Source organism: Gymnoscopelus microlampas (genome assembly GCF_963454915.1).
Source record: "Gymnoscopelus microlampas genome assembly, chromosome: 22".
Taxonomy (NCBI): domain Eukaryota; kingdom Metazoa; phylum Chordata; class Actinopteri; order Myctophiformes; family Myctophidae; genus Gymnoscopelus; species Gymnoscopelus microlampas.
Genome location: NC_139959.1, coordinates 45,306,453 through 45,334,058, shown reverse-complemented (window position 1 = coordinate 45,334,058; position 27,606 = coordinate 45,306,453). Strand labels below are relative to the sequence as shown.

The 27,606-nt window shown below is 40.1% G+C and overlaps 1 protein-coding gene and 1 pseudogene across 2 annotated transcripts in view; both read right to left on the bottom strand.

The window, feature by feature from the left end:
- The window catches only part of LOC311038677 (uncharacterized protein), a gene marked incomplete at both ends in the record, with an annotated part of 50,362 nt that extends 41,229 nt beyond the window's left edge, over positions 1-9,133 (bottom strand). The window contains 6 exons of the mRNA XM_084048246.1: positions 7,186-7,213; positions 7,307-7,400; positions 7,658-7,794; positions 7,979-8,121; positions 8,387-8,539; positions 9,046-9,133. Coding sequence (XP_083904372.1) covers positions 7,186-7,213; positions 7,307-7,400; positions 7,658-7,794; positions 7,979-8,121; positions 8,387-8,539; positions 9,046-9,133 — 643 coding nt within the window. The remainder of the gene's footprint in view (positions 1-7,185; positions 7,214-7,306; positions 7,401-7,657; positions 7,795-7,978; positions 8,122-8,386; positions 8,540-9,045) is intronic.
- Positions 9,134-9,563: 430 nt separating this feature from the next.
- The window catches only part of LOC311038675 (zinc finger RNA-binding protein-like), a 57,151-nt pseudogene continuing 39,108 nt past the window's right edge, over positions 9,564-27,606 (bottom strand). Inside the window, exons 6-12 of the transcript in view lie at positions 15,506-15,715; positions 13,354-13,677; positions 11,874-12,058; positions 11,221-11,340; positions 10,797-10,952; positions 10,365-10,524; positions 9,564-9,790 (exon numbers count right to left, since the gene is read on the bottom strand). The product of the transcript in view is annotated as a zinc finger RNA-binding protein-like (transcript). The remainder of the gene's footprint in view (positions 9,791-10,364; positions 10,525-10,796; positions 10,953-11,220; positions 11,341-11,873; positions 12,059-13,353; positions 13,678-15,505; positions 15,716-27,606) is intronic.

Below are 27,606 nucleotides of genomic sequence, written 5' to 3'. Positions count from 1 at the left end.
AAAGGTGGCAAAAATATGTTGTCATTTCAAACCTTAATGTGCATGGTTACATTTTCTATTATCTTTACTTTATGTTTTTTACCGTTCCAGAGAACATAACAAGGTGGGACACAAACTCAGCCAATCCAGTTGGAGATGTAGTCAGGGAGTCAAACACTGCGTTGATGACAACGTCTTTCTCAGCAGGAAGAGGCAACACCACAAGTTCTGCACTCTGCTTTGGAGACAGGAGCCTTACAGCCTCCAGCTGGACAGAAAGACAGTCAAGAAAAGATTATCACCACCACTGGATTTTATTTGATAATAATAAGGTAACTATTTGGTCTAATCATTCTTTAGAGGTTTTTTTTTATGTGGCAGCGATGAAGTCTTACAGGGGAGAAGCCTGGGTTGAGATTCAGGAATTCTCTGACAGACACAAGGGCTGAGAATGGCCCAAAGTTGTTCTGCAGCCAGTAAGCACTGCTGTTGTAGGGGACAGATCAGAACAAAGTATTAAGGCATTCAAACGGAAAATGGCTGCAAATACCAGTCAAAACATTTTCCAGTAAAGATATCCCATTCTAATTGAGAATAGAATGGGAATATATTTATTTAGCAAATACATTTGAAAATGAGAGCCAAACTGTTATTGAGATATTGCAGTTAGTCAGTACCTGGCTGTGGTCGGGAGAGGAAAGGGAGGATTAGTTCCTTCAGGCCCAAATGCTGCTGCTGTGAGGTCATGTTGTCAAACTGATGGCTAAACTCCTTCAAACTGGTGAATCAAACACAGAATGAGAAATACTTATTTCTTAGCTTATTGGTGAAGCTAGAGAAAAGGCAACGGAGTCATCAAAATCAAAATCATCCCCCAGGAAGAATGAAGGTGCACAGAAAAGTCTATGGAAATCCAGCAGTCAGAATTGCCACTCTCATCTCTCCAATCACATCCAGAACCACAGACGCTGATGGACCAGTCATGGTCATGGACTAGGAGAAGGATTACATGGGTCAATATTTAATATTATTAAATTTGCATTAATATTACGTGAGGATATTTAATGTATGGAATAGTAGATAAAGATTCTGGCTCTATAATAGAGATATTCTTTCAAATCTTGATAGACTGTTTGCCTGACAGTGAATAGGGAATTTTTATTAGCATTTTTTTTTCATTAGGAAATCTTTTTAAGATTATTAAAAACATGAGCTTTAAATTTAAATAATTTCAGAATTCAGATGTGTTACTTTTAATTCGTTTTAGAGATTGTTCATTCTGTCTTCACCATAAAAGTTGTTTTCAGTGTCTGGTTAGAGCTACTTTTTGTACCGTGTTGGCAAGAAGATCCAGAGCTGCATCCAACACCCCAGAGGTCTTAGAGAGGAACAGCTTCCAGACTGGTCTGGAACCAGTGGAGCTGGGGGACTGGTTACACTTCATCACTGCTGCCAGATCCTGTGCTGTCAACATGGACACCTGGGTGGAGATAATGGACAAAGCAGAACAGAAAAAACAGGAAACCTTTAATGAAGTAAAAATTGGAAAATGATAACTGTTGCGTTCAATGTGAGAGACTTAAGTGGCTTACTGAAGCACACGTGTATTCTTCAATGCCAAAGTCACAAAAACGTCCATTCATCTGTCCGTTGTTGAGGAGGAGCTGTAGTGCAGTGCTTTGGTAGCCGAAAAGGAAAACATATCAAATGTTTCTTGAGTTGCAAAACGAAAAGTTTGTTCATTAAATATATTTGAGATATTGTAAGCATTGCCTCACAACACTCACCTGTTAATTCCAACACAAATGTCTGTTTCTGTGAAAACATTAATTAATTAATTCATTATGAAAATAAATCACATTACAATTCGTAACAATGAATCAAAACTACTATACACTTACCATTTGCTGAAGTAACATTGCACTTGGGAAAGAAAAAAAGAGTGAAATGTTTTTAATTTGGTGACATTTAGTCAATTAGACTTTAAAATGTGAATATCATTTCAGGTACCTACCTCTCCACTGTAGATAATGCAGCCTAAGTATAGACAGAAAACGTTTTGTTGATTTTAAAAATGCAATGGGAAAAACAAAACCACTGCTAATAACATGTGAACATAACAGCACAGTGATACATCACTTTTAACTCAGGTACATACAGTCGAAGATCTCACCTGGTGGAATTTGATGAAGCAAAGTCAGCTTGTTGTATGTGATGGATGATGCTACACTCGGTGGAAGAGTAAACATGGCCAGGTCCAGTCTGGTGAAACTGAGACCCAACAAGTTGGGGTTAACATAGGCCAAAAATAATGATTTAAATTATTTCTACTTGGTCTTCAAAAAACAAAAATATACTGATAGATAACTTACATTATTTTGTACGACAAGCAGGAAATTTCACCCTGAAAAATGACAAAAAGAGTTTGTGATTTTAAACCAAATGTGCATAGTTACCGTTTATATTACTATCATTACTTCACAGTTTTTACCTTTCCAGAGAACATAACAAGGTGGGACACAAACTCAGCCAATCCTCTCTCCTTTGGAGATTCGGTCAGATAGTCAAACACTGCGTGGATGACAACGTCTTTCTCAGGAAGAAGAGGCAACACCACAAATTCTGCACTCTGCTTTGGAGACAGGAGCCTTACAGCCTCCAGCTAGATGGAAAGAAAGTCAAGAAAAACGTGATCACCACCACTGGACTTTATTTTATATTTAAAAAGTAATTATCTCTTGGAGTTAATAATTCATCATTGTTATGTAATGTAACAACTTTAAAGTCTTACAGGGGAGAAGCCTGGGTTTAGATTCAGGAATTCACTGACAGACACAAGACCTGAGAATGCACCAAAGTTGTTCTCCAACCAGTAAACACTGCTGTTGGACACACGGCCTCGGTCTGAAGGGGACAGATCAGAATGAAACATTAAGGCATTGAAAGGTGTCTGGAAATACAGTCAATATATTTCCTGTAAAAAATATAACATTTTAATAGATTGTAAAAATAGATAGATAGATTGCAGTTAGTCCTGACTGTGGTCGGGACAGGAAAGGGATTATTAGTGCCGTCAGGACCACTTGCTGCTGATGTGAGGTCATGTTGTCGAACTGATGGCTAAACTCCTGCAATCTGTGGATCAAATCAAAATACAATGAAAAATACTTGTTTTCACTTCTTTCTTTTTTTCCGGCCAATTCCCATCAGGGTGCGCCACATCATCTGTTTCCATCTGCTTCTGTTTTCGGCATCTTCCTTGGTCACTCTAGCCACCTGCATGTCGTCTCCCTCCGCATGCATAAACTTCATCTTTGGTCTACCTCTTCTCCTCTTGCCTGGCAGCTCCATCTTCAGCATCCTTCTCCCAATATACCTCTCATCCCTCCTCCGTATATATCCAAACAAACATCCAAACCTCGCCTCTCTTGCTTTATCCCAAAACCTTCTAACCTGGGCTAATCCTCCAATGTAATCATTGGCATCCTCAATTTTGCCACCTCTAGTTCCGCCTCCTGTCTTTTCATCAGTGCCACCATTTCCAAGCCGTACACATCTTCCCTCTCACTCTAGCTGGAACCCTTCTTTCACAAATCACCCCTGACTCCATCAGTTCCACCCTACCTATCGCTTCTTCAGCTCTCTTCCACACTACCCATTACTTTGGACTCAATTCAACTTCACTATATGACTTTTTACTCACGAGAAAAAAGAAAAGAAATTCAAAACATTGTGACTTAACTATGCTTTTCACCCAAACACCCCATTATGGGAGATGAAATGTGAAATACATCAGATGATAGCCCCAGGTGGGAAAATTCAGTCAAAGGGTATACAGATGGAAGAAGTCTCCAGCTCAATACTTACACTTGCTGGTATGTGTTACAGCTGAGGTTCCTGCTGCTGAGGCAGTATAGAAACTCTCCTGATGCAGATGACAGGAACCCTCTAAAGGTAGGGTAAGTGATATTTTTTTGGTTAAAACAAAAAGGGTTTTGTTATGGGTTAAAGCTCTATATTCTGATAGTAATCATTGCTATAAAGTGTTTGTTCAGTAACAGGGCTCTCTCTGTCTCTCCAGCTCTTTGATATACAGAAAATAAATTTCCAGGTAGGTGACACCATTTCAGCCAATCAGGAGAGTACCCATCTATCAGCTTCATTTTTATAGTGTTCCAGTTCCAATTTTACATTCTCATTTCTTTGTGTCATCACTTCCAATTTCACTTGTTTAATCTCTATCCTGAGTTCTATATCCTGATATCCTGACCTGAAAAGGCATTTTCTGTTTAATAAAGAGCTGGAGAGACATGGAGACTCATGTTACTGAACAAACAGTCTATAGCAATGAGTACTATCAGAATATAGAGCTATTTAACACTTATTTTAACAAAAGAAAATCACTTACCCTACCTTTAACACTTGTTATTTTATATTTTTAGTGAAAACAGCACGTTATAGGCCAACAGTGCTCTTATTTTACATTCCACAGACCAGAAGACACTTACATGGACCCCCAGAAGCAAAGATTTGAGTTATTGTTCGCTTTATAAGATTTTTTTTTTTTTTTAAATAGCAGATCTACAAGCTCATAGCACGGCACTCGGTAGCGCGGCACTCTTTATTACTTATAAAGTAGATGAACACCCTTTTAATACATAAGGGGGAAGGAAGTCAAATGATGACTGTATTACAAAAGGAAAATAAAATAAAAAGGACTAAATAATAGTAATAATAATAATAATAAAGATAATAGTAATACGGCAGAAGAGAGAAGAAAAAAAAAGGGAGACCAAACTAGTTTAAAAGGCAGCCACTTCTCTCTTCTACAAAGCTAAAACATAAACCTTAAGTGCAATGTAGTATTCTGTCCACTGCGTGGCACTGTCTATCCAAATTTAAGCTGTAAACCCCAGTATGGAGCATAGACTGGTATGGAGTCATTTGAATGAGCCTTAGTTCCCATTGCTGGGAGTGCCCGTGTGGTGACGTGATTGGACAGATTGTCGTCATTGATTTTTATTATAAAATCAATGTTAATGTAACTCTGAGAGTGTACAAATGGAACCAAATGGACCCGTTAGGGTCCATTTGGTTCATATTATATGTCGAATATGTAGCGGCTCTAATAATGCGCGCCTCGCCATATATAGGCTTCTGGAAATTGAAGCCTCACAGGCATATTTTGTTTTAATAGAGATACGATGTCAAATACTATATTCCACTGCCAGAAGTACACAGCATTATTTTTTTTAAAAAGGCCTAATTTATAGATTGATAAACGCAGAGAAGAAGTGATAAAAGTAATACTAGACCTGGTAATAATCATAGTGACAGTAGTCTAATAATAATGAAGAAAAAATGATTTAAATTAAAACAGCAAAGACGATCAGAGACGGCGAGTTAAAGCGCCAGTCCAGTATTTCACCAAACATTTTCTGATGTGTTTGTGGTTAGATATCAGTCACTCAGTCAGTCAGTCAGTCGGCAAAAGAACTATTCAAGCCTATTGTCCAAACTACACAAATAATTAATAATGACAGAATGTATGTGTAGATTAATAAACACAGAAAAAAAGTGATAATAATAATGATAGTAAAAGAAAAGGAAATTTAATTTAAAGCAGCGGCTCCCAGCAAGGAGCATTTTAAATTAAAGCAATTTGAATTAAAGCAACGAGGCTGACCCGAAACAACAAGTTAGCAGCAGTACCAGTCCACTATGTCAGTGGTTCTCAAACGTTTTCATGTCAAGGACCCCCAAATTGACATTTTTTAGCACTAATGGGGGTCCTAAAACCCCCATTAGTCAAATGGGGGTTTTAGGACCCCCATTTGAAAAGATAAGCCAGGGACCCCCATAAGAGATGATTTTTACAGCTCTAGCAGTGATTCTCAACCATTTTAATTTCAAGGACCCCCAGTTTGACATGCATTAGGCTACGGACCCCCATTTAATGGCATTTCTATCTCTGGGACCCCAATTTATATTGTAAAATCAATGTTAATTTCACTCTGAGAGTGTAAATTTGTGGTTCCTAACTATTCATCATTTAGCTAGGGACCCCCTGGAACCCCCTCAAGTGCCCCTGGGGGTCCCCGGACCCCACTTTGAGAACCAATGCACTATGTTACAAAATGTTTCTGGTGTAAGTGGATACATATTAGGCCCACACACTCAGCCATCCGACAAACAAAGAGAGTAAAAAAAGAAAAAAGACGTTCCGTAAAAAAAAAAAAAAACTCCACAGATACTAAATGTTGGCACACTTTATATATAAATAAAAAAAACCACAGTAGAAAGTGATAATAATAATGATAATAAAGGAAAATATATTTAATTAAAGCAACGGAGCCGATCAGAAGAGTGATTTAAAATAAAGCGTTGTTGAAAAAAGTTTCTGGTGTAAGTGGCTACATATTATTCACTCAATCTACCGCAAAAAGGAAAAGAAACAAAAAGATATTCTACTGTCAAACCTACACAGGTAGTTAAATGATGGTACCATTTTATGTAGATTAATAAGACACAGAAGAAAATGAAGATAATAATAATAATAAAAGGTAATTTAAATTAAATTAAGTGAGTTATTATTATAATAAAAGAAAGGTGATTTAAAATAAATTAAGTGAATTATTATACACTCAGTCATTCGGCAAAAAAAAGATGTATAAATATTCTACTGTCAAACCTACACAGATAATAGATGATTGTACAATTTTAGGTTAATAAGACACAGAAGAAAATGAAAATAACAATGATAATAAAGGAAAGGTGATTTAAAATAAGGCAACGGAGCCAACCAGAAATGTGATTTAAATTAAAGCAGCAGAGAGAAAAGTGATTTAAATAAAAGCTGCGGAGCCGACCAGAAACCTCAAATTAGCAGCACCAGTCCACTGTGTTGCAAAAAGTATTACTCACTCAGTCCAAGAAAAAAAAAGAGAAAAAAAAAACACATATACTGCTGCAATACTTTCCAGTGATATGCATTTACTATAAGGTGTGTGTGTGTGTGTGTGTGTGTGTGTGTGTGTGTGTGTGTGTGTGTGTGTGTGTGTGTGTGTGTGTGTGTGAGAACATGTGACTTCCCCCTTAAATTCTAACTACAATCAAAATCACACACCCGTCAGTGGCTGAACTCTTTTTTTTGTCCCTCTGATGCATCTTTTTGAAGTGATTTCACTCGCCATGCCAGAAACCCACTCCCATCTACTGGACTGTAATACTGTTCCTAAAACACAAGAAGAAAAGAGGGGGGAAAAGTGTCATTTGGTTTTAATGAGCATGTGTAAATGTGCGTTAGACTGGTGTTTTATGTACTTACATAGCCCAAATTTCCCTGGGAATCGGCCAGGTATGGGAATAAGGCAGTGATGCCCTGTGCATAGTCCTCTTTAACACGCCTTGAAGGACTCGTCCTACAGTACACACACACACACACACACACACACACACCACACACACACACACACACACACACACACACACACACACACACACACACACACACACACACACACACACACACACACACACACACACACACACACACACGTATGAGATCCAAACAAAAGTATTGTTGTGCCGCTGCCTTCTGCAAAAAGGAGGATTTTGGCCTGCACCAAGTACAACCAAAATTGTGTATTGGGTGCATAATTTTTAGATGACAACATACCCATGTTCACTTGCCATGTGTGCAACCAATATCTTCACCATGTCGCGTCTTCTGGTATCCGTTAGGCTTTTTGTCCGAGCATACTCGGTAAGGATCCTCTCTCCGCCAGGTCTGTCCTTCAGAATTTTTTCAACCATCTAAGTGGAAGTAAAAGAAAAAGGGAGGGGAAACACAGGGATAGTAATAGTACAGTAATATAATAGTACAGTAATATTTTAAAGCACTGGTCCTACAGGCTACTACATTTGGTGGCCAAGTATATTTAAGGTGACAAAAATGTAAACCATGACCGCCCCCCCACCCAAAAAAAGCAAAGCTTACCTGAGCGAGACGAGTCAGGTCAGCTCTGTTTCTTGGAGCAGGACTGATGGTGTCATCCGAGTCCCCGTCATTGTCTGCACCAGAGCTGAGAAAGGAGCTGCTGCTGCTGGCAATGGAATTGCTTGCAGAGGGGCTCACTGAATCTAGCAATAATGTTGACATAACAAGTGTGATTAGCAAGAGAGGAATGTTTGTGGCAATGTAATGTAAAAAGCTCACATTAGATACGGAAGGATCCACACACCAACAAAGTTCTTCCTCAGACACTTTCTCTCTTTTACTTACATTGGGCGTATAGAAACAAAGATCATTTCAAAGTACAAAAATATACCTGTGTGACATTTTAGGTCAGCCAGGACTGTATGGATGAGGCTATAAGGCTCCATGTTGATAAGCAACAGAACTCACCTTCAGGATTTGGGTCTTGGGGTGAACAAATCTCCAACACACCAAGGTCTGGTTTCTTTATAAAAAACTGAAACGCCTCCTCGTCAACTTCAGTGTTCAAGTCATCATAGACTTTTAAGTCTGAGGTACTAGGAATTTCAAATTTCTTGGCAACTGAAGACAAAACAAGATTGCACAAGCTTATTGATAAATCTGTTGTGCAATTGGTTTAATTTGTATTAATGTGTCATAAAAATGGATTAAAATAGCCACAGAAAATTCAATCATATGAGGAAGATTGACAGCCCTACTGAAGACATTGAATCACTCTATCCTAAATAAAATGGATTGTGCCTTGTACTGTACACCCAGCATGTTGTTGCATATGTCAGTGGTTCTCAATTATTCATGTCAAGGACCCCCCAAATTGACAATTAGCCCACAGACCCCCATTTGAAAAGATATGCCAGGGACCCCCATAATAAGAAGACTTTTACGGCTCTAGCAGTGATTCTCAACCCTTTTAATGGACCCCCATTTAATGGCATGTCTATCTCTGGGACCCCAATTTATATTGTAAAATCAATGTTAAGACAGTGTAAAAATGGAACCAAATGGACCCCAATCATTTGTACACCATCAATGGCATAGGGCATGCTGTGGAACAATGTTTCACTCACCACACTCCAGAAATGATGTAAAAGACAGTGGTCCCTCAAAGCAGATGTATTTCTGCCGGTCAAGATGTTTCACACGTACAGCATGCATGCTTTGATGGAGAAAACATAATAATGTTACAACTCATGCAGTATGAGGAGTGTTACAATTAGAAACTATTACAAAAACAATATCTACAGGCAGGCTATCTAGCAGTGGTGTAAAGTAACAAAGTACATTTACTTAAGTACTGTACTTAAGTACAATTTTGAGGTATTTGTACTTTACTCCACTTTTTATTTGTACTTTACTTTTACTCCACTACATCTCAGAGGCAAATATTGTACTCCACTACAATTATTTGAAAGCCATTTTAGCCCTACGGTATAAATATGCTACTTGAAAATAGCAGATCTACAAGCTCATGAGCTTGTAGATCTGCTATTTTTCAAACATTCTAGTACTTTAAGTATATTTTATGTTTGAAGTTTAAACACAGAAACACGAGGAGACAAAGAGATGTTGAGCTCTCTCAGATGCCTCACCTGTCTTTAGCGACTTCTTTCTTCTCCTTCTCCTTGTCCTCTTCCTTGCCCTTGTCTTTGTCCTGGTCAGTGATGATGTCCGACACCAGTCTGAGGGCACGTTCTGTGATGGACACAATCTTCTGGATAGCTTGGAGTTCATCCTCTGAGGGATAAATGGCTGCATAGTAAAAATCACACCCAGTGTGAAGTGGGCGGTGTGTGGTCATCACAACATGACTCACTACTCAAAAAGGAGAAATGACTTTTTTTAAAGTCCATACTGCTATTCATAGGGCTGCACATGTGTCATGTGTTTCGCTAGCCAATCACAGTCCTGAATTTGCAAAGTCAGCCAATCACATTACAGTTAGTGGTGATGACACTAGCTGTAATGTGATTAGCTGATATGAAAAAAGTATCGATTTGCATTAACAATGGAAGGGTTAGGGGGTACACAAATGTTTTGGTCGGTGTCCAAAACTCACTTATAGGGGGCGGCTACACCGCCCCAAAAAATCACACCCAGTGTGAAGTGGGAGGTGTGGTCATCACAGTGGTGGAAGCTCACTTAAAAAAAAACGTTATTTTTAAAGTGCATAGTCCTATTTATAGGTTATTAATTTCATCATGTGTCTCGCTAGCCAATCACAGTGCTGAATAGAGTCAGCGGGGGTGTCCAGGGGCCACCCATTGTGGGTGGAAGGGGTGTACAATGGGTGGCCAATCACAGTGCAGGGTTTGGGGGGTACAATGGGTGGCCAATCACAGTTCAGCAAATGTCAATGTCCCAACCTCACATATAGGGACGGCTACACCGCCCAAAAATTCAGAAGACCCAGGACCTACCACAGGTCCCTGAGGCTGAGGGATGGGCATGCCAGGCCGGACCCCCAAGAGACCGGGCGGCCCAGGGGGCCCCTGAGGATAGCCTCCGTCGGGCATACGGCGTCTGTCATCCCAGTGGTGCTCTTCTTCCTGGAAAGTTTCAGCAGTTTGGGGAAGAAAAAAAAACAGTGACCTGGGAGTTCAGCAGATTAGACATGGATAATGTCCACTGATGAACCACTTAAACCCTATATACTTAGTCGACTGGGATCACCCAGCGGTCTATACTTGGTTCCCTCCCGTTTTCCCCTCTACGTCAAATCTCCGTGGAAAATACATCTGCACTATTTTCGGCAGATGTTTTCCCCAGAATGGAGACGCAAGTTAAAAATACATAAAAACATCAGCTGGTCATCAAAGACCTCATCGTACCTCATTTCCATTATCCAGCGCTCCTCTTCCTCTCTCCTCCTCCAGAACTCTTCTTTCTGCATCTGCTTCCTCATCTTCTCCTCCTGAATCTTACGGGCACGGATGCTAGGCTTCAACTCCGCCTGAAGGTAAGGGTTCACCTTTTTCTAAAAGACCAGGTGAAGAGGAAATGTCAGGACAGATGACGGCATGATCAACTTATGACTTATTGTTTAACCATTCAAAATAGTTCAGTCTAGTGTCCTGGGTCGTGTAGATTACTCGCTTCGGTCTAAAAACCTGTCATGCTAAAAATAACGTTGTCCCAGCTAAAACATGACTTGAAGATCAGTTCTTATCAGCAAGCGACATCAGCCAAAGATAATACATTAGGCATAATAACACTTGTGCCTGCACCTATGAAAATGTACCAACCTTGTACTGCAGTCGATGCCTCCTTCCCTTCAGATGCATCTCCTTCGCGTTGGGATGGTTGAAACTGCATTCACACAGCTTGCAGTGGAAGCGGATGACTTTGCCTTCATCGTTGCGGACCTAAGGAGATGGGTAACACAAAATGTTCAATTCCCTCTATAGCAGTGGTTTTTAACTTGAACTCTTATAGGATCCAACAGCATGGCTCCAATGTGGAGCTAATTCTGTGTAGCGTGCATGCAAAGTTTAGCACTGATCGGTCCTGTGGTTTGTGACACACAGACCCTCTCATAGACAGGTAGGGTATGGCCGAGCAACGCCGTAAAAATACAATTGTACGGCAGACTCAGAGCCAGTCTTCATTTTAACTCTTTTATACTTGTGTTTGATGGAGTGCAATATAGAACGATTACATCCCCACATCCACAGCACTGGCCTTCCCCTCTGGTTCATGGCCAGTGGGGTTTGTTAAACAAAAAACAGCTGTCTCCCTATTTGGGCTGCTGCAGTTGTGCATACTTTTTTGCCAAGGAAAATTTCACAATATAATTTATACTCACAAAAATAACTGATCTACAAGCTAACAATGTGTCGTGTTAGCATGTAGATCAGTTATTTTTGGCAAGCAACACCCAAGTGAACTGTCAGAATACCTCTTCAACGTAGTCGTGTCCAACAGGCTGCACGTCGTTCTGCAGTGCAGCTAGCGCCGCCGCAGACAGCCAATCAGAGATATCATTCTTGGTCTCTGGGGCAGCCATGGAGGGTGGCGTTGGCTTGGATATCTCCGCCGCCTTCATCTCATCCGCTTTCGCCGTGGTCTGCAGTTTGTTTCCTCCTGCAAGGGGCGAAGGGGGAGGTAGGGTTCTTTAGTCTCAGACCATTGCTATTGGGCACAAACCCTCTTCCAATATTTCATAAATTGCCTATTTAGTGGCGAAAATAGGCGATGCAAGGTGTTGTGAGTTTGCAGATGGCATTGGATGAAGTGAACAGCCAACAAATACGATAAAACCCGAAATTGTGTCTACTAATGACTTCATCCTTACTGCTCCAAAAGACCACAGCTAGAGAAGTTATTATTTGTAGTAGGGCCTTATTTTTCAATCAAAAGTTACCGTAAACTTACCATAGACATTAGTGAACACCCAACCTCTAATCGTAAATACACACAAAAAATGAATTGATTAACCGATAAGAATTTGCAAATCAAAATTTTGATCATGCAAAAACAAACAAAACATCACTATTAACACACAATCCCATTCAAAGATTCTTAGTATTGGTTTACTTAAAACTGTGACATTCCATTTTACATTTTACTGAGGAGTCACTAGTCCACAGATGCTTTGACTAATGGACAGCATACAAATGCAATAAATCACAATAATTAAAAAAAAAAAGGAAAACAATGACCGTTTCCATTTGCAAGGGCCAGGAGTGAACTTTTGGCCATTTGACTGCATGGTTAAACTAGGTTATACACTTGTTATTCTACAAGGCACAGAACTTCAAGAAATGTCAGATTTGGAAACGCACGCCCGGTCGCCGTCCATCACTACACAAGTTGGCAGAGACTTATCCAGACATTGGCATGTAGCCTTTGAGTGCAAAGCACGCTCTATGAAACCAGCTTCACTCTTTATTAGTGATGAGTGTTTGAACCACTTTCAACCTGGTGTCCCTATTTTGGGCACGTCATTATAGGTGCAAATTGTAAAAAAAAAAAAAAAGTTTTATCATTTTTAAAATGAAAATGGAAGTCGTTTTCTTTACTCATTGTGTGATAAGTACATAGGGGTTCAATGACTTAAACCCTATATACTTAGATGGGTGTGCAAGGGGTCTGTAATTGGCCCCTTCCTTTTCTATCACTCATCAATCTCTGCCGATCTACAAGCTCACACAACGCCTCGTGACGTGTAGTGAGACGATTTTTGTTTTCACTGAATGTTGGCCTATTACGACAAGCCCCGAATAGGGACGCTAGGATTCATGTGGTTGAACTGGTTAAATAAAGAGCTATACTAATCAAACAGGAATACAGCAAAAACATAATGGCAACAAGGTGAAGAATGAAGTCATTGTCAAATACCGCCAGGAGACGTCAAAATTCAAAGGGGACCTACTGACCGACAAAGTTGATCTTGGGGGCGGAGGCCTTCTTGACGGGGGCGGTGGAGTTGGCAGACGACAGACTGTTGCCGAGCGCCCCCCCCCCCCGCCACCGCTCACTATGTTGACCGGCTTCAGGTAGGAGGAGTTGTGGGTGGAGGAGGCAGAAGCATTGGAGGAGGAGGTGCCCATGGACAGGGACGAAGAGGTGGTGCTGGAGCTGCCCAGGCCAGAGGAGGGGGTCTTACTGGGGGCGGCCGTGGTGGAGGAGGAGGTCTGGGTGACCACGCTGGGCTCCGTGGAAGGGATGGGTTTCCCCAGCTTGGTGTGAAGCTTCACCACCTGGGGAACGGAGCAGAGCAACACGTTTGAGGGTTTGTTGTAAAAAGCAGCTGTTCAAACCCTTTTCTAAATCAGTGGTTCTCAAACTTTTTCATGCCAAGGACCCCCAAATTGACATTTATTAGCCCGCGGACCCCCATTTCAAAAGATATACCAGGGACCCCCATAAGAGAAGATTTTTTACGGCTCTAGCAGTGATTCTCAACCATTTTAATTTCAAGGACCCCCAGTTTGACATGCATTAGGGCTACAGACCCCCATTTAATGGCATTTCTATCACTTGGACCGCAATTTATATTGTAAAATCTATGTCAATTTAACTCTGAGAGTGTACAAATGGAACCAAATGGACCCGTTAGGGTCCATTTGGTTCCATTTGTACACTCTCAGAGTTACAGACCCATAAGGGTCCATTTGGTGCCTAATCTATCATTTAGCTGGGGACCCCCTGGAACTCCCTCAAGGACCCCTGGGGGTCCCCGGACCCCACTTTGAGAACCAATGTTCTAAATGACATTGTGTATTGTAACGACATGTATGTTTACCACACTGAATTTTGTTAACTAACACCACTAAACTAAAAGCCTATCCATCCATCCAACATATCACTGTTTATTTGCCATCCTAGGCAGCATGATAGCAAGCCATGTTCAGCCATTGCTTGAGCATCATGCAAATTGCCGTGTGGCATTGATTGATTGAATTCTTTATCAGCAGTTTGCAAAAAGTACAGAGGCACAGTAAGGCCTACACAATAATGCTAAAAGGATAACACAAAAATCCCTGAGGGCTTGTTTCCATTGTGGTCCTGCGTATTCAATTCATAAAGGCCGAGTTCTGTAGGTGGACACATGTTTTTTTTTTCTAAAATGAAATTATAGCTATTCAATAAAGGCTTTACCTTCAAGAAGGATTGCCCCTTTTCTTTTCAATTGAAATTTAAAAAAATAAATTGTACATCGTGCTGAATATCAGTATTGTGGTAAGATCTAAAAACACTGCAGCATGATTTAATACCACAACACAGTCACAGACAAACGTTGGTAATCATTCCAGCGTGCGTCAGTACGGCCAATGCTCTCATATCATAAATCTCATATTTGGGAACACACATGTTGACATCTTTGCTTTAATTGCCAAAACACGTCAAAGCTAATGTTCCCCATATGACTTATGAAGCTGTAAAAGGATTGGCTTATGTCTTTATTAAACCAGATATGCAAACATGTTCTGTTTTTTTTGTCCTTCCAAACACCTGAACCAAGCATAGAACTTGCGTACCGGTCATATATGCATACATCTGTGCCAAATATACACAGTATAGAGACAGATACACAACGTCCAGTAAGCCTGCCTGTATGTGGGCGTGTGTATATTGAATGAGGGTTAATATCTTTTGTGACCGTTTACAATCCATTATGTTCCTAAATAATGTGCTTATCGGTGTCAGCCAGGGGTCTATAATGGGCCCCCTCCTTTTTTACCCCTTAACAAATATCTACAATCTCACAGTGCGACACGTTGAAAGATTGTAGATTAATGTAGTTAACCACATTAATCCTGGCTTACCCATTTTGGGCATGCCATTATAGGCAAAGGTTTAAAGACTTAAAAAACATGTTTATCAAAGTTCTCAAATTTTGAAAAATCGTCAATGTATAAAACTTCATAAGACAAGCTGTGAGCTTATATCCCAAAGTGCAAATTAGTGCTTACGTGGTTAAGCCTAATCCATAGGTAAAATGGTGTCGCTGGTCAAAAAGAACTGATCTATGCGAGCAAGTGACACATGATGGTAATACATGGTAGCATAAAATAAATACATTACCTTCTGATGCTTGGCCCCACGGATATGAGCGGCGTAAGCGTCGGCTCCGGTGCAGGAGACGTCACACAGCTCACAGCGGAGCTGGTTCTGGACGCCGCGGGCAGAGCTGCTGGTTCCTCCACTGCTGCTGCTGCTACTGCTGCTCTGAGACACCTTGAGAGCCGCTTCCTTCTTCTTGTGCTTCTGGCCCTCCAGGTGCTCCTTGTATGTCTGGTTGGAGAGGAAGGGGGGTTACTATTCCTTCATTTGAGACACCATTTGCTTCAAATGTAGAACGTATAATGCAAGCCAAGCATGGCGTTTAAGCATAAAATCTAATCATGTATTAAGTCGGACAAACCTGCAAAGTTTGTTAAACTAATTTGATCGGTGTAAATGTAGAATTGATATACAGCTTTTCAAGGTACTCAAACAAGCTTGTAGATCAGGTTTGTTTTTGGTCTATAACAACATGCCCAAAATAGGGAGGCGAGGTTCAAAGTGATCCCACCAGTCTTTAGGCTTCAAAGACCAAGGACTACAGAGACAAGTGTGAGTGTGCTCACCTGCGGGCCTGCACAGCTGATCTTACACACGTCACAGTAGTGGATCTGAGGGGGTTTAGGTAAGGTAAGGTTAGGTAGTTTAGTAGACCTTGTATTGTGGGTTAGGGTTTAGGTAAGGTAAGGTTAGGTAGTTTAGTAGACCTTGTATTGTGGGTTAGGGTTTAGGTAAGGTAAGGTTAGGTAGTTTAGTAGACCTTGTATTGTGGGTTAGGGTTAGGGTTTAGGTAAGGTTAGGTTAGGTAGTTTAGTAGACCTTGTATTGTGGGTTAGGGTTTAGGTAAGGTAAGGTTAGGTAGTTTAGTAGACCTTGTATTGTGGGTTAGGGTTTAGGTAAGGTTAGGTAGTTTAGTAGACCTTGTATTGTGGGTTAGGGTTTAGGTAAGGTAAGGTTAGGTAGTTTAGTAGACCTTGTATTGTGGGTTAGGGTTTAGGTAAGGTTAGGTAGTTTAGTAGACCTTGTATTGTGGGTTAGGGTTTAGGTAAGGTTAGGTTAGGTAGTTTAGTAGACCTTGTATTGTGGGTTAGGGTTTAGGTAAGGTAAGGTTAGGTAGTTTAGTAGACCTTGTATTGTGGGTTAGGGTTTAGGTAAGGTAAGGTTAGGTAGTTTAGTAGACCTTGTATTGTGGGTTAGGGTTTAGGTAAGTTTAGGTTAGGTAGTTTAGTAGACCTTGTATTGTGGGTTAGGGTTTAGGTAAGGTAAGGTTAGGTAGTTTAGTAGACCTTGTATTGTGGGTTAGGGTTTAGGTAAGGTAAGGTTAGGTAGTTTAGTAGACCTTGTATTGTGGGTTAGGGTTTAGGTAAGGTAAGGTTAGGTAGTTTAGTAGACCTTGTATTGTGGGTTAGGGTTAGGTAAGGTAAGGTTAGGTAGTTTAGTAGACCTTGTATTGTGGGTTAGGGTTTAGGTAAGGTTAGGTTAGGTAGTTTAGTAGACCTTGTATTGTGGGTTAGGGTTTAGGTAAGGTAAGGTTAGGTAGTTTAGTAGACCTTGTATTGTGGGTTAGGGTTTAGGTAAGGTTAGGTAGTTTAGTAGACCTTGTATTGTGGGTTAGGGTTTAGGTAAGGTTAGGTTAGGTAGTTTAGTAGACCTTGTATTGTGGGTTAGGGTTTAGGTAAGGTAAGGTTAGGTAGTTTAGTAGACCTTGTATTGTGGGTTAGGGTTTAGGTAAGGTTAGGTTAGGTAGTTTAGTAGACCTTGTATTGTGGGTTAGGGTTTAGGTAAGGTTAGGTTAGGTAGTTTAGTAGACCTTGTATTGTGGGTTAGGGTTTAGGTAAGGTAAGGTTAGGTAGTTTAGTAGACCTTGTATTGTGGGTTAGGGTTTAGGTAAGGTTAGGTTAGGTAGTTTAGTAGAGCTTGTATTGTGGGTTAGGGTTTAGGTAAGGTAAGGTTAGGTAGTTTAGTAGACCTTGTATTGTGGGTTAGGGTTTAGGTAAGGTAAGGTTAGGTAGTTTAGTAGACCTTGTATTGTGGGTTAGGGTTTAGGTAAGGTAAGGTTAGGTAGTTTAGTAGACCTTGTATTGTGGGTTATGGTTTAGGTAAGGTAAGGTTAGGTAGTTTAGTAGACCTTGTATTGTGGGTTAGGGTTTAGGTAAGGTAAGGTTAGGTAGTTTAGTAGACCTTGTATTGTGGGTTAGGTAGTTTAGTAGACCTTGTATTGTGGGTTAGGGTTTAAGTAAGGTTAGGTTAGGTAGTTTAGTAGACCTTGTATTGTGGGTTAGGGTTTAAGTAAGGTAAGGTTAGGTAGTTTAGTAGACCTTGTATTGTGGGTTAGGGTTTAGGTAAGGTAAGGTTAGGTAGTTTAGTAGACCTTGTATTGTGGGTTAGGGTTTAGGTAAGGTAAGGTTAGGTAGTTTAGTAGACCTTGTATTGTGGGTTAGGGTTTAGGTAAGGTTAGGTTAGGTAGTTTAGTAGACCTTGTATTGTGGGTTAGGGTTTAGGTAAGGTAAGGTTAGGTAGTTTAGTAGACCTTGTATTGTGGGTTAGGGTTTAGGTAAGGTAGTTTAGTAGACCTTGTATTGTGGGTTAGGGTTTAGGTAAGGTTAGGTAGTTTAGTAGACCTTGTATTGTGGGTTAGGGTTTAGGTAAGGTAAGGTTAGGCAGTTTAGTAGACCTTGTATTGTGGGTTAGGGTTTAGGTAAGGTAAGGTTAGGTAGTTTAGTAGACCTTGTATTGTGGGTTAGGGTTTAGGTAAGGTAAGGTAAGGTTAGGTAGTTTAGTAGACCTTGTATTGTGGGTTAGGGTTTAGGTAAGGTAAGGTTAGGTAGTTTAGTAGACCTTGTATTGTGGGTTAGGGTTTAGGTAAGGTTAGGTAGTTTAGTAGACATTGTATTGTGGGTTAGGGTTTAGGTAAGGTAAGGTTAGGTAGTTTAGTAGACCTTGTATTGTGGGTTAGGGTTTAGGTAAGGTAAGGTTAGGTAGTTTAGTAGACCTTGTATCGTGGGTTAGGGTTTAGGTAAGGTAAGGTAGTTTAGTAGACCTTGTATTGTGGGTTAGGGTTTAGGTAAGGTTAGGTTAGGTAGTTTAGTAGACCTTGTATTGTGGGTTAGGGTTTAGGTAAGGTAAGGTTAAGTAGTTTAGTAGACCTTGTATTGTGTTTTAGGGTTTAGGTAAGGTAAGGTTAGGTAGTTTAGTAGACCTTGTATTGTGGGTTAGGGTTTAGGTAAGGTTAGGTTAGGTAGTTTAGTAGACCTTGTATTGTGGGTTAGGGTTTAGGTAAGGTAAGGTAAGGTTAGGTAGTTTAGTAGACCTTGTATTGTGGGTTAGGGTTTAGGTAAGGTAAGGTTAGGTAGTTTAGTAGACCTTGTATTGTGGGTTAGGGTTTAGGTAAGGTTAGGTAGTTTAGTAGACATTGTATTGTGGGTTAGGGTTTAGGTAAGGTAAGGTTAGGTAGTTTAGTAGACCTTGTATTGTGGGTTAGGGTTTAGGTAAGGTAAGGTTAGGTAGTTTAGTAGACCTTGTATTGTGGGTTAGGGTTTAGGTAAGGTTAGGTAGTTTAGTAGACCTTGTATTGTGGTTTAGGGTTTAGGTAAGGTAAGGTTAGGTAGTTTAGTAGACCTTGTATTGTGGGTTAGGGTTTAGGTCGGTAAGGTAAGGTTAGGTAGTTTAGTAGACCTTGTATTGTGGGTTAGGGTTTAGGTAAGGTAAGGTTAGGTAGTTTAGTAGACCTTGTATTGTGGGTTAGGGTTTAGGTAAGGTTAGGTAGTTTAGTAGACATTGTATTGTGGGTTAGGGTTTAGGTAAGGTAAGGTTAGGTAGTTTAGTAGACCTTGTATTGTGGGTTAGGGTTTAGGTAAGGTAAGGTTAGGTAGTTTAGTAGACCTTGTATCGTGGGTTAGGGTTTAGGTAAGGTAAGGTAGTTTAGTAGACCTTGTATTGTGGGTTAGGGTTTAGGTCGGTAAGGTAAGGTTAGGTAGTTTAGTAGACCTTGTATTGTGGGTTAGGGTTTAGGTAAGGTAAGGTTAGGTAGTTTAGTAGACCTTGTATCGTGGGTTAGGGTTTAGGTAAGGTAAGGTAGTTTAGTAGACCTTGTATTGTGGGTTAGGGTTTAGGTAAGGTAAGGTTAGGTAGTTTAGTAGACCTTGTATTGTGGGTTAGGGTTTAGGTAAGGTAAGGTTAGGTAGTTTAGTAGACCTTGTATTGTGGGTTAGGGTTTAGGTAAGGTAAGGTTAGGTAGTTTAGTAGACATTGTATTGTGGGTTAGGGTTTAGGTAAGGTAAGGTTAGGTAGTTTAGTAGACCTTGTATTGTGGGTTAGGGTTTAGGTAAGGTAAGGTTAGGTAGTTTAGTAGACCTTGTATTGTGGGTTAGGGTTTAGGTAAGGTAAGGTTATGTAGTTTAGTAGACCTTGTATTGTGGTTTAGGGTTTAGGTAAGGTAAGGTTAGGTAGTTTAGTAGACCTTGTATTGTGGGTTAGGGTTTAGGTAAGGTTAGGTTAGGTAGTTTAGTAGACCTTGTATTGTGGGTTAGGGTTTAGGTAAGGTAAGGTAAGGTTAGGTAGTTTAGTAGACCTTGTATTGTGGGTTAGGGTTTAGGTAAGGTAAGGTTAGGTAGTTTAGTAGACCTTGTATCGTGGGTTAGGGTTTAGGTAAGGTAAGGTAGTTTAGTAGACCTTGTATTGTGGGTTAGGGTTTAGGTAAGGTTAGGTAGTTTAGTAGACCTTGTATTGTGGTTTAGGGTTTAGGTAAGGTAAGGTTAGGTAGTTTAGTAGACCTTGTATTGTGGGTTAGGGTTTAGGTAAGGTAAGGTTAGGTAGTTTAGTAGACCTTGTATCGTGGGTTAGGGTTTAGGTAAGGTAAGGTAGTTTAGTAGACCTTGTATTGTGGGTTAGGGTTTAGGTAAGGTAAGGTTAGGTAGTTTAGTAGACCTTGTATTGTGGGTTAGGGTTTAGGTAAGGTAAGGTTAGGTAGTTTAGTAGACCTTGTATTGTGGGTTAGGGTTTAGGTAAGGTAAGGTTAGGTAGTTTAGTAGACATTGTATTGTGGGTTAGGGTTTAGGTAAGGTAAGGTTAGGTAGTTTAGTAGACCTTGTATTGTGGGTTAGGGTTTAGGTAAGGTAAGGTTAGGTAGTTTAGTAGACCTTGTATTGTGGGTTAGGGTTTAGGTAAGGTAAGGTTATGTAGTTTAGTAGACCTTGTATTGTGGTTTAGGGTTTAGGTAAGGTAAGGTTAGGTAGTTTAGTAGACCTTGTATTGTGGGTTAGGGTTTAGGTAAGGTTAGGTTAGGTAGTTTAGTAGACCTTGTATTGTGGGTTAGGGTTTAGGTAAGGTAAGGTAAGGTTAGGTAGTTTAGTAGACCTTGTATTGTGGGTTAGGGTTTAGGTAAGGTAAGGTTAGGTAGTTTAGTAGACCTTGTATCGTGGGTTAGGGTTTAGGTAAGGTAAGGTAGTTTAGTAGACCTTGTATTGTGGGTTAGGGTTTAGGTAAGGTTAGGTAGTTTAGTAGACCTTGTATTGTGGTTTAGGGTTTAGGTAAGGTAAGGTTAGGTAGTTTAGTAGACCTTGTATTGTGGGTTAGGGTTTAGGTAAGGTAAGGTAAGGTTAGGTAGTTTAGTAGACCTTGTATTGTGGGTTAGGGTTTAGGTAAGGTAAGGTTAGGTAGTTTAGTAGACCTTGTATTGTGGGTTAGGGTTTAGGTAAGGTTAGGTAGTTTAGTAGACATTGTATTGTGGGTTAGGGTTTAGGTAAGGTAAGGTTAGGTAGTTTAGTAGAGCTTGTATTGTGGGTTAGGGTTTAGGTAAGGTAAGGTTAGGTAGTTTAGTAGAGCTTGTATTGTGGGTTAGGGTTTAGGTAAGGTAAGGTTAGGTAGTTTAGTAGACCTTGTATTGTGGGTTAGGGTTTAGGTAAGGTAAGGTTAGGTAGTTTAGTAGACCTTGTATCGTGGGTTAGGGTTTAGGTAAGGTAAGGTAGTTTAGTAGACCTTGTATTGTGGGTTAGGGTTTAGGTAAGGTTAGGTTAGGTAGTTTAGTAGACCTTGTATTGTGGGTTAGGGTTTAGGTAAGGTTAGGTAGTTTAGTAGACATTGTATTGTGGGTTAGGGTTTAGGTAAGGTAAGGTTAGGTAGTTTAGTAGACCTTGTATTGTGGGTTAGGGTTTAGGTAAGGTAAGGTTAGGTAGTTTAGTAGACCTTGTATTGTGGGTTAGGGTTTAGGTAAGGTAAGGTTAGGTAGTTTAGTAGACATTGTATTGTGGGTTAGGGTTTAGGTAAGGTAAGGTTAGGTAGTTTAGTAGACCTTGTATTGTGGGTTAGGGTTTAGGTAAGGTAAGGTTAGGTAGTTTAGTAGACCTTGTATTGTGGGTTAGGGTTTAGGTAAGGTTAGGTTAGGTAGTTTAGTAGACCTTGTATTGTGGGTTAGGGTTTAGGTAAGGTAAGGTTAGGTAGTTTAGTAGACCTTGTATTGTGGGTTAGGGTTTAGGTAAGGTAAGGTTAGGTAGTTTAGTAGACATTGTATTGTGGGTTAGGGTTTAGGTAAGGTAAGGTTAGGTAGTTTAGTAGACCTTGTATTGTGGGTTAGGGTTTAGGTAAGGTAAGGTTAGGTAGTTTAGTAGACCTTGTATTGTGGGTTAGGGTTTAGGTAAGGTTAGGTTAGGTAGTTTAGTAGACCTTGTATTGTGGGTTAGGGTTTAGGTAAGGTAAGGTAAGGTTAGGTAGTTTAGTAGACCTTGTATTGTGGGTTAGGGTTTAGGTAAGGTAAGGTTAGGTAGTTTAGTAGACCTTGTATTGTGGGTTAGGGTTTAGGTAAGGTTAGGTAGTTTAGTAGACATTGTATTGTGGGTTAGGGTTTAGGTAAGGTAAGGTTAGGTAGTTTAGTAGACCTTGTATTGTGGGTTAGGGTTTAGGTAAGGTAAGGTAAGGTTAGGTAGTTTAGTAGACCTTGTATTGTGGGTTAGGGTTTAGGTAAGGTAAGGTTAGGTAGTTTAGTAGACCTTGTATTGTGGGTTAGGGTTTAGGTGTTAGGTAGTTTAGTAGACATTGTATTGTGGGTTAGGGTTTAGGTAAGGTTAGGTAGCTTAGTAGACCTTGTATTGTGGGTTAGGGTTTAGGTAAGGTAAGGTTAGGTAGTTTAGTAGACCTTGTATTGTGGGTTAGGGTTTAGGTAAGGTTAGGTTAGGTAGCTTAGTAGAGCTTGTATTGTGGGTTAGGGTTTAGGTAAGGTTAGGTAGTTTAGTAGACCTTGTATTGTGGGTTAGGGTTTAGGTAAGGTAAGGTTAGGTAGTTTAGTAGACCTTGTATTGTGGGTTAGGGTTTAGGTAAGGTAAGGTTAGGTAGTTTAGTAGACCTTGTATTGTGGGTTAGGGTTTAGGTAAGGTAAGGTAGTTTAGTAGACCTTGTATTGTGGGTTAGGGTTTAGGTAAGGTTAGGTAGTTTAGTAGACCTTGTATTGTGGGTTAGGGTTTAGGTAAGGTAAGGTAAGGTAGTTTAGTAGACCTTGTATTGTGGGTTAGGGTTTAGGTAAGGTTAGGTAGTTTAGTAGACCTTGTATTGTGGGTTAGGGTTTAGGTAAGGTAAGGTTAGGTAGTTTAGTAGACCTTGTATTGTGGGTTAGGGTTTAGGTAAGGTAAGGTTAGGTAGTTTAGTAGACCTTGTATTGTGGGTTAGGGGTTAGGTAAGGTAAGGTAGTTTAGTAGACCTTGTATTGTGGGTTAGGGTTTAGGTAAGGTTAGGTAGTTTAGTAGACCTTGTATTGTGGGTTAGGGTTTAGGTAAGGTAAGGTAAGGTAGTTTAGTAGACCTTGTATTGTGGGTTAGGGTTTAGGTAAGGTAAGGTAGTTTAGTAGACCTTGTATTGTGGGTTAGGGTTTAGGTAAGGTTAGGTAGTTTAGTAGACCTTGTATTGTGGGTTAGGGTTTAGGTAAGGTAAGGTTAGGTAGTTTAGTAGACCTTGTATTGTGGGTTAGGGTTTAGGTAAGGTAAGGTTAGGTAGTTTAGTAGACCTTGTATTGTGGGTTAGGGTTTAGGTAAGGTTAGGTTAGGTAGTTTAGTAGACCTTGTATTGTGGGTTAGGGTTTAGGTAAGGTAAGGTTAGGTAGTTTAGTAGACCTTGTATCGTGGGTTAGGGTTTAGGTAAGGTAAGGTAGTTTAGTAGACCTTGTATTGTGGGTTAGGGTTTAGGTAAGGTTAGGTAGTTTAGTAGACCTTGTATTGTGGGTTAGGGTTTAGGTAAGGTAAGGTAAGGTTAGGTAGTTTAGTAGACCTTGTATTGTGGGTTAGGGTTTAGGTAAGGTAAGGTTAGGTAGTTTAGTAGACCTTGTATTATGGGTTAGGGTTTAGGTAAGGTTAGGTAGTTTAGTAGACCTTGTATTATGGGTTAGGGTTTAGGTAAGGTAAGGTTAGGTAGTTTAGTAGACCTTGTATTGTGGGTTAGGGTTTAGGTAAGGTAAGGTTAGGTAGTTTAGTAGACCTTGTATTGTGGGTTAGGGTTTAGGTAAGGTAAGGTTAGGTAGTTTAGTAGACCTTGTATTGTGGGTTAGGGTTTAGGTAAGGTAGTTTAGTAGACCTTGTATTGTGGGTTAGGGTTTAGGTAAGGTTAGGTAGTTTAGTAGACCTTGTATTGTGGGTTAGGGTTTAGGTAAGGTAAGGTTAGGCAGTTTAGTAGACCTTGTATTGTGGGTTAGGGTTTAGGTAAGGTAAGGTTAGGTAGTTTAGTAGACCTTGTATTGTGGGTTAGGGTTTAGGTAAGGTAAGGTAAGGTTAGGTAGTTTAGTAGACCTTGTATTGTGGGTTAGGGTTTAGGTAAGGTAAGGTTAGGTAGTTTAGTAGACCTTGTATTGTGGGTTAGGGTTTAGGTAAGGTTAGGTAGTTTAGTAGACATTGTATTGTGGGTTAGGGTTTAGGTAAGGTAAGGTTAGGTAGTTTAGTAGACCTTGTATTGTGGGTTAGGGTTTAGGTAAGGTAAGGTTAGGTAGTTTAGTAGACCTTGTATCGTGGGTTAGGGTTTAGGTAAGGTAAGGTAGTTTAGTAGACCTTGTATTGTGGGTTAGGGTTTAGGTAAGGTTAGGTTAGGTAGTTTAGTAGACCTTGTATTGTGGGTTAGGGTTTAGGTAAGGTAAGGTTAAGTAGTTTAGTAGACCTTGTATTGTGTTTTAGGGTTTAGGTAAGGTAAGGTTAGGTAGTTTAGTAGACCTTGTATTGTGGGTTAGGGTTTAGGTAAGGTTAGGTTAGGTAGTTTAGTAGACCTTGTATTGTGGGTTAGGGTTTAGGTAAGGTAAGGTAAGGTTAGGTAGTTTAGTAGACCTTGTATTGTGGGTTAGGGTTTAGGTAAGGTAAGGTTAGGTAGTTTAGTAGACCTTGTATTGTGGGTTAGGGTTTAGGTAAGGTTAGGTAGTTTAGTAGACATTGTATTGTGGGTTAGGGTTTAGGTAAGGTAAGGTTAGGTAGTTTAGTAGACCTTGTATTGTGGGTTAGGGTTTAGGTAAGGTAAGGTTAGGTAGTTTAGTAGACCTTGTATTGTGGGTTAGGGTTTAGGTAAGGTTAGGTAGTTTAGTAGACCTTGTATTGTGGTTTAGGGTTTAGGTAAGGTAAGGTTAGGTAGTTTAGTAGACCTTGTATTGTGGGTTAGGGTTTAGGTCGGTAAGGTAAGGTTAGGTAGTTTAGTAGACCTTGTATTGTGGGTTAGGGTTTAGGTAAGGTAAGGTTAGGTAGTTTAGTAGACCTTGTATTGTGGGTTAGGGTTTAGGTAAGGTTAGGTAGTTTAGTAGACATTGTATTGTGGGTTAGGGTTTAGGTAAGGTAAGGTTAGGTAGTTTAGTAGACCTTGTATTGTGGGTTAGGGTTTAGGTAAGGTAAGGTTAGGTAGTTTAGTAGACCTTGTATCGTGGGTTAGGGTTTAGGTAAGGTAAGGTAGTTTAGTAGACCTTGTATTGTGGGTTAGGGTTTAGGTAAGGTAAGGTTAGGTAGTTTAGTAGACCTTGTATTGTGGGTTAGGGTTTAGGTAAGGTAAGGTTAGGTAGTTTAGTAGACCTTGTATTGTGGGTTAGGGTTTAGGTAAGGTAAGGTTAGGTAGTTTAGTAGACATTGTATTGTGGGTTAGGGTTTAGGTAAGGTAAGGTTAGGTAGTTTAGTAGACCTTGTATTGTGGGTTAGGGTTTAGGTAAGGTAAGGTTAGGTAGTTTAGTAGACCTTGTATCGTGGGTTAGGGTTTAGGTAAGGTAAGGTTAAGTAGTTTAGTAGACCTTGTATTGTGGTTTAGGGTTTAGGTAAGGTAAGGTTAGGTAGTTTAGTAGACCTTGTATTGTGGGTTAGGGTTTAGGTAAGGTTAGGTTAGGTAGTTTAGTAGACCTTGTATTGTGGGTTAGGGTTTAGGTAAGGTAAGGTTAGGTAGTTTAGTAGACCTTGTATTGTGGGTTAGGGTTTAGGTAAGGTTAGGTAGTTTAGTAGACATTGTATTGTGGGCTAGGGTTTAGGTAAGGTAAGGTTAGGTAGTTTAGTAGAGCTTGTATTGTGGGTTAGGGTTTAGGTAAGGTAAGGTTAGGTAGTTTAGTAGAGCTTGTATTGTGGGTTAGGGTTTAGGTAAGGTAAGGTTAGGTAGTTTAGTAGACCTTGTATTGTGGGTTAGGGTTTAGGTAAGGTAAGGTTAGGTAGTTTAGTAGACCTTGTATCGTGGGTTAGGGTTTAGGTAAGGTAAGGTAGTTTAGTAGACCTTGTATTGTGGGTTAGGGTTTAGGTAAGGTTAGGTTAGGTAGTTTAGTAGACCTTGTATTGTGGGTTAGGGTTTAGGTAAGGTTAGGTAGTTTAGTAGACATTGTATTGTGGGTTAGGGTTTAGGTAAGGTAAGGTTAGGTAGTTTAGTAGACCTTGTATTGTGGGTTAGGGTTTAGGTAAGGTAAGGTTAGGTAGTTTAGTAGACCTTGTATTGTGGGTTAGGGTTTAGGTAAGGTAAGGTTAGGTAGTTTAGTAGACATTGTATTGTGGGTTAGGGTTTAGGTAAGGTAAGGTTAGGTAGTTTAGTAGACCTTGTATTGTGGGTTAGGGTTTAGGTAAGGTAAGGTTAGGTAGTTTAGTAGACCTTGTATTGTGGGTTAGGGTTTAGGTAAGGTTAGGTTAGGTAGTTTAGTAGACCTTGTATTGTGGGTTAGGGTTTAGGTAAGGTAAGGTTAGGTAGTTTAGTAGACCTTGTATTGTGGGTTAGGGTTTAGGTAAGGTAAGGTTAGGTAGTTTAGTAGACATTGTATTGTGGGTTAGGGTTTAGGTAAGGTAAGGTTAGGTAGTTTAGTAGACCTTGTATTGTGGGTTAGGGTTTAGGTAAGGTAAGGTTAGGTAGTTTAGTAGACCTTGTATTGTGGGTTAGGGTTTAGGTAAGGTTAGGTTAGGTAGTTTAGTAGACCTTGTATTGTGGGTTAGGGTTTAGGTAAGGTAAGGTAAGGTTAGGTAGTTTAGTAGACCTTGTATTGTGGGTTAGGGTTTAGGTAAGGTAAGGTTAGGTAGTTTAGTAGACCTTGTATTGTGGGTTAGGGTTTAGGTAAGGTTAGGTAGTTTAGTAGACATTGTATTGTGGGTTAGGGTTTAGGTAAGGTAAGGTTAGGTAGTTTAGTAGACCTTGTATTGTGGGTTAGGGTTTAGGTAAGGTAAGGTAAGGTTAGGTAGTTTAGTAGACCTTGTATTGTGGGTTAGGGTTTAGGTAAGGTAAGGTTAGGTAGTTTAGTAGACCTTGTATTATGGGTTAGGGTTTAGGTGTTAGGTAGTTTAGTAGACATTGTATTGTGGGTTAGGGTTTAGGTAAGGTTAGGTAGCTTAGTAGACCTTGTATTGTGGGTTAGGGTTTAGGTAAGGTAAGGTTAGGTAGTTTAGTAGACCTTGTATTGTGGGTTAGGGTTTAGGTAAGGTTAGGTTAGGTAGCTTAGTAGAGCTTGTATTGTGGGTTAGGGTTTAGGTAAGGTTAGGTAGTTTAGTAGACCTTGTATTGTGGGTTAGGGTTTAGGTAAGGTAAGGTTAGGTAGTTTAGTAGACCTTGTATTGTGGGTTAGGGTTTAGGTAAGGTAAGGTTAGGTAGTTTAGTAGACCTTGTATTGTGGGTTAGGGTTTAGGTAAGGTAAGGTAGTTTAGTAGACCTTGTATTGTGGGTTAGGG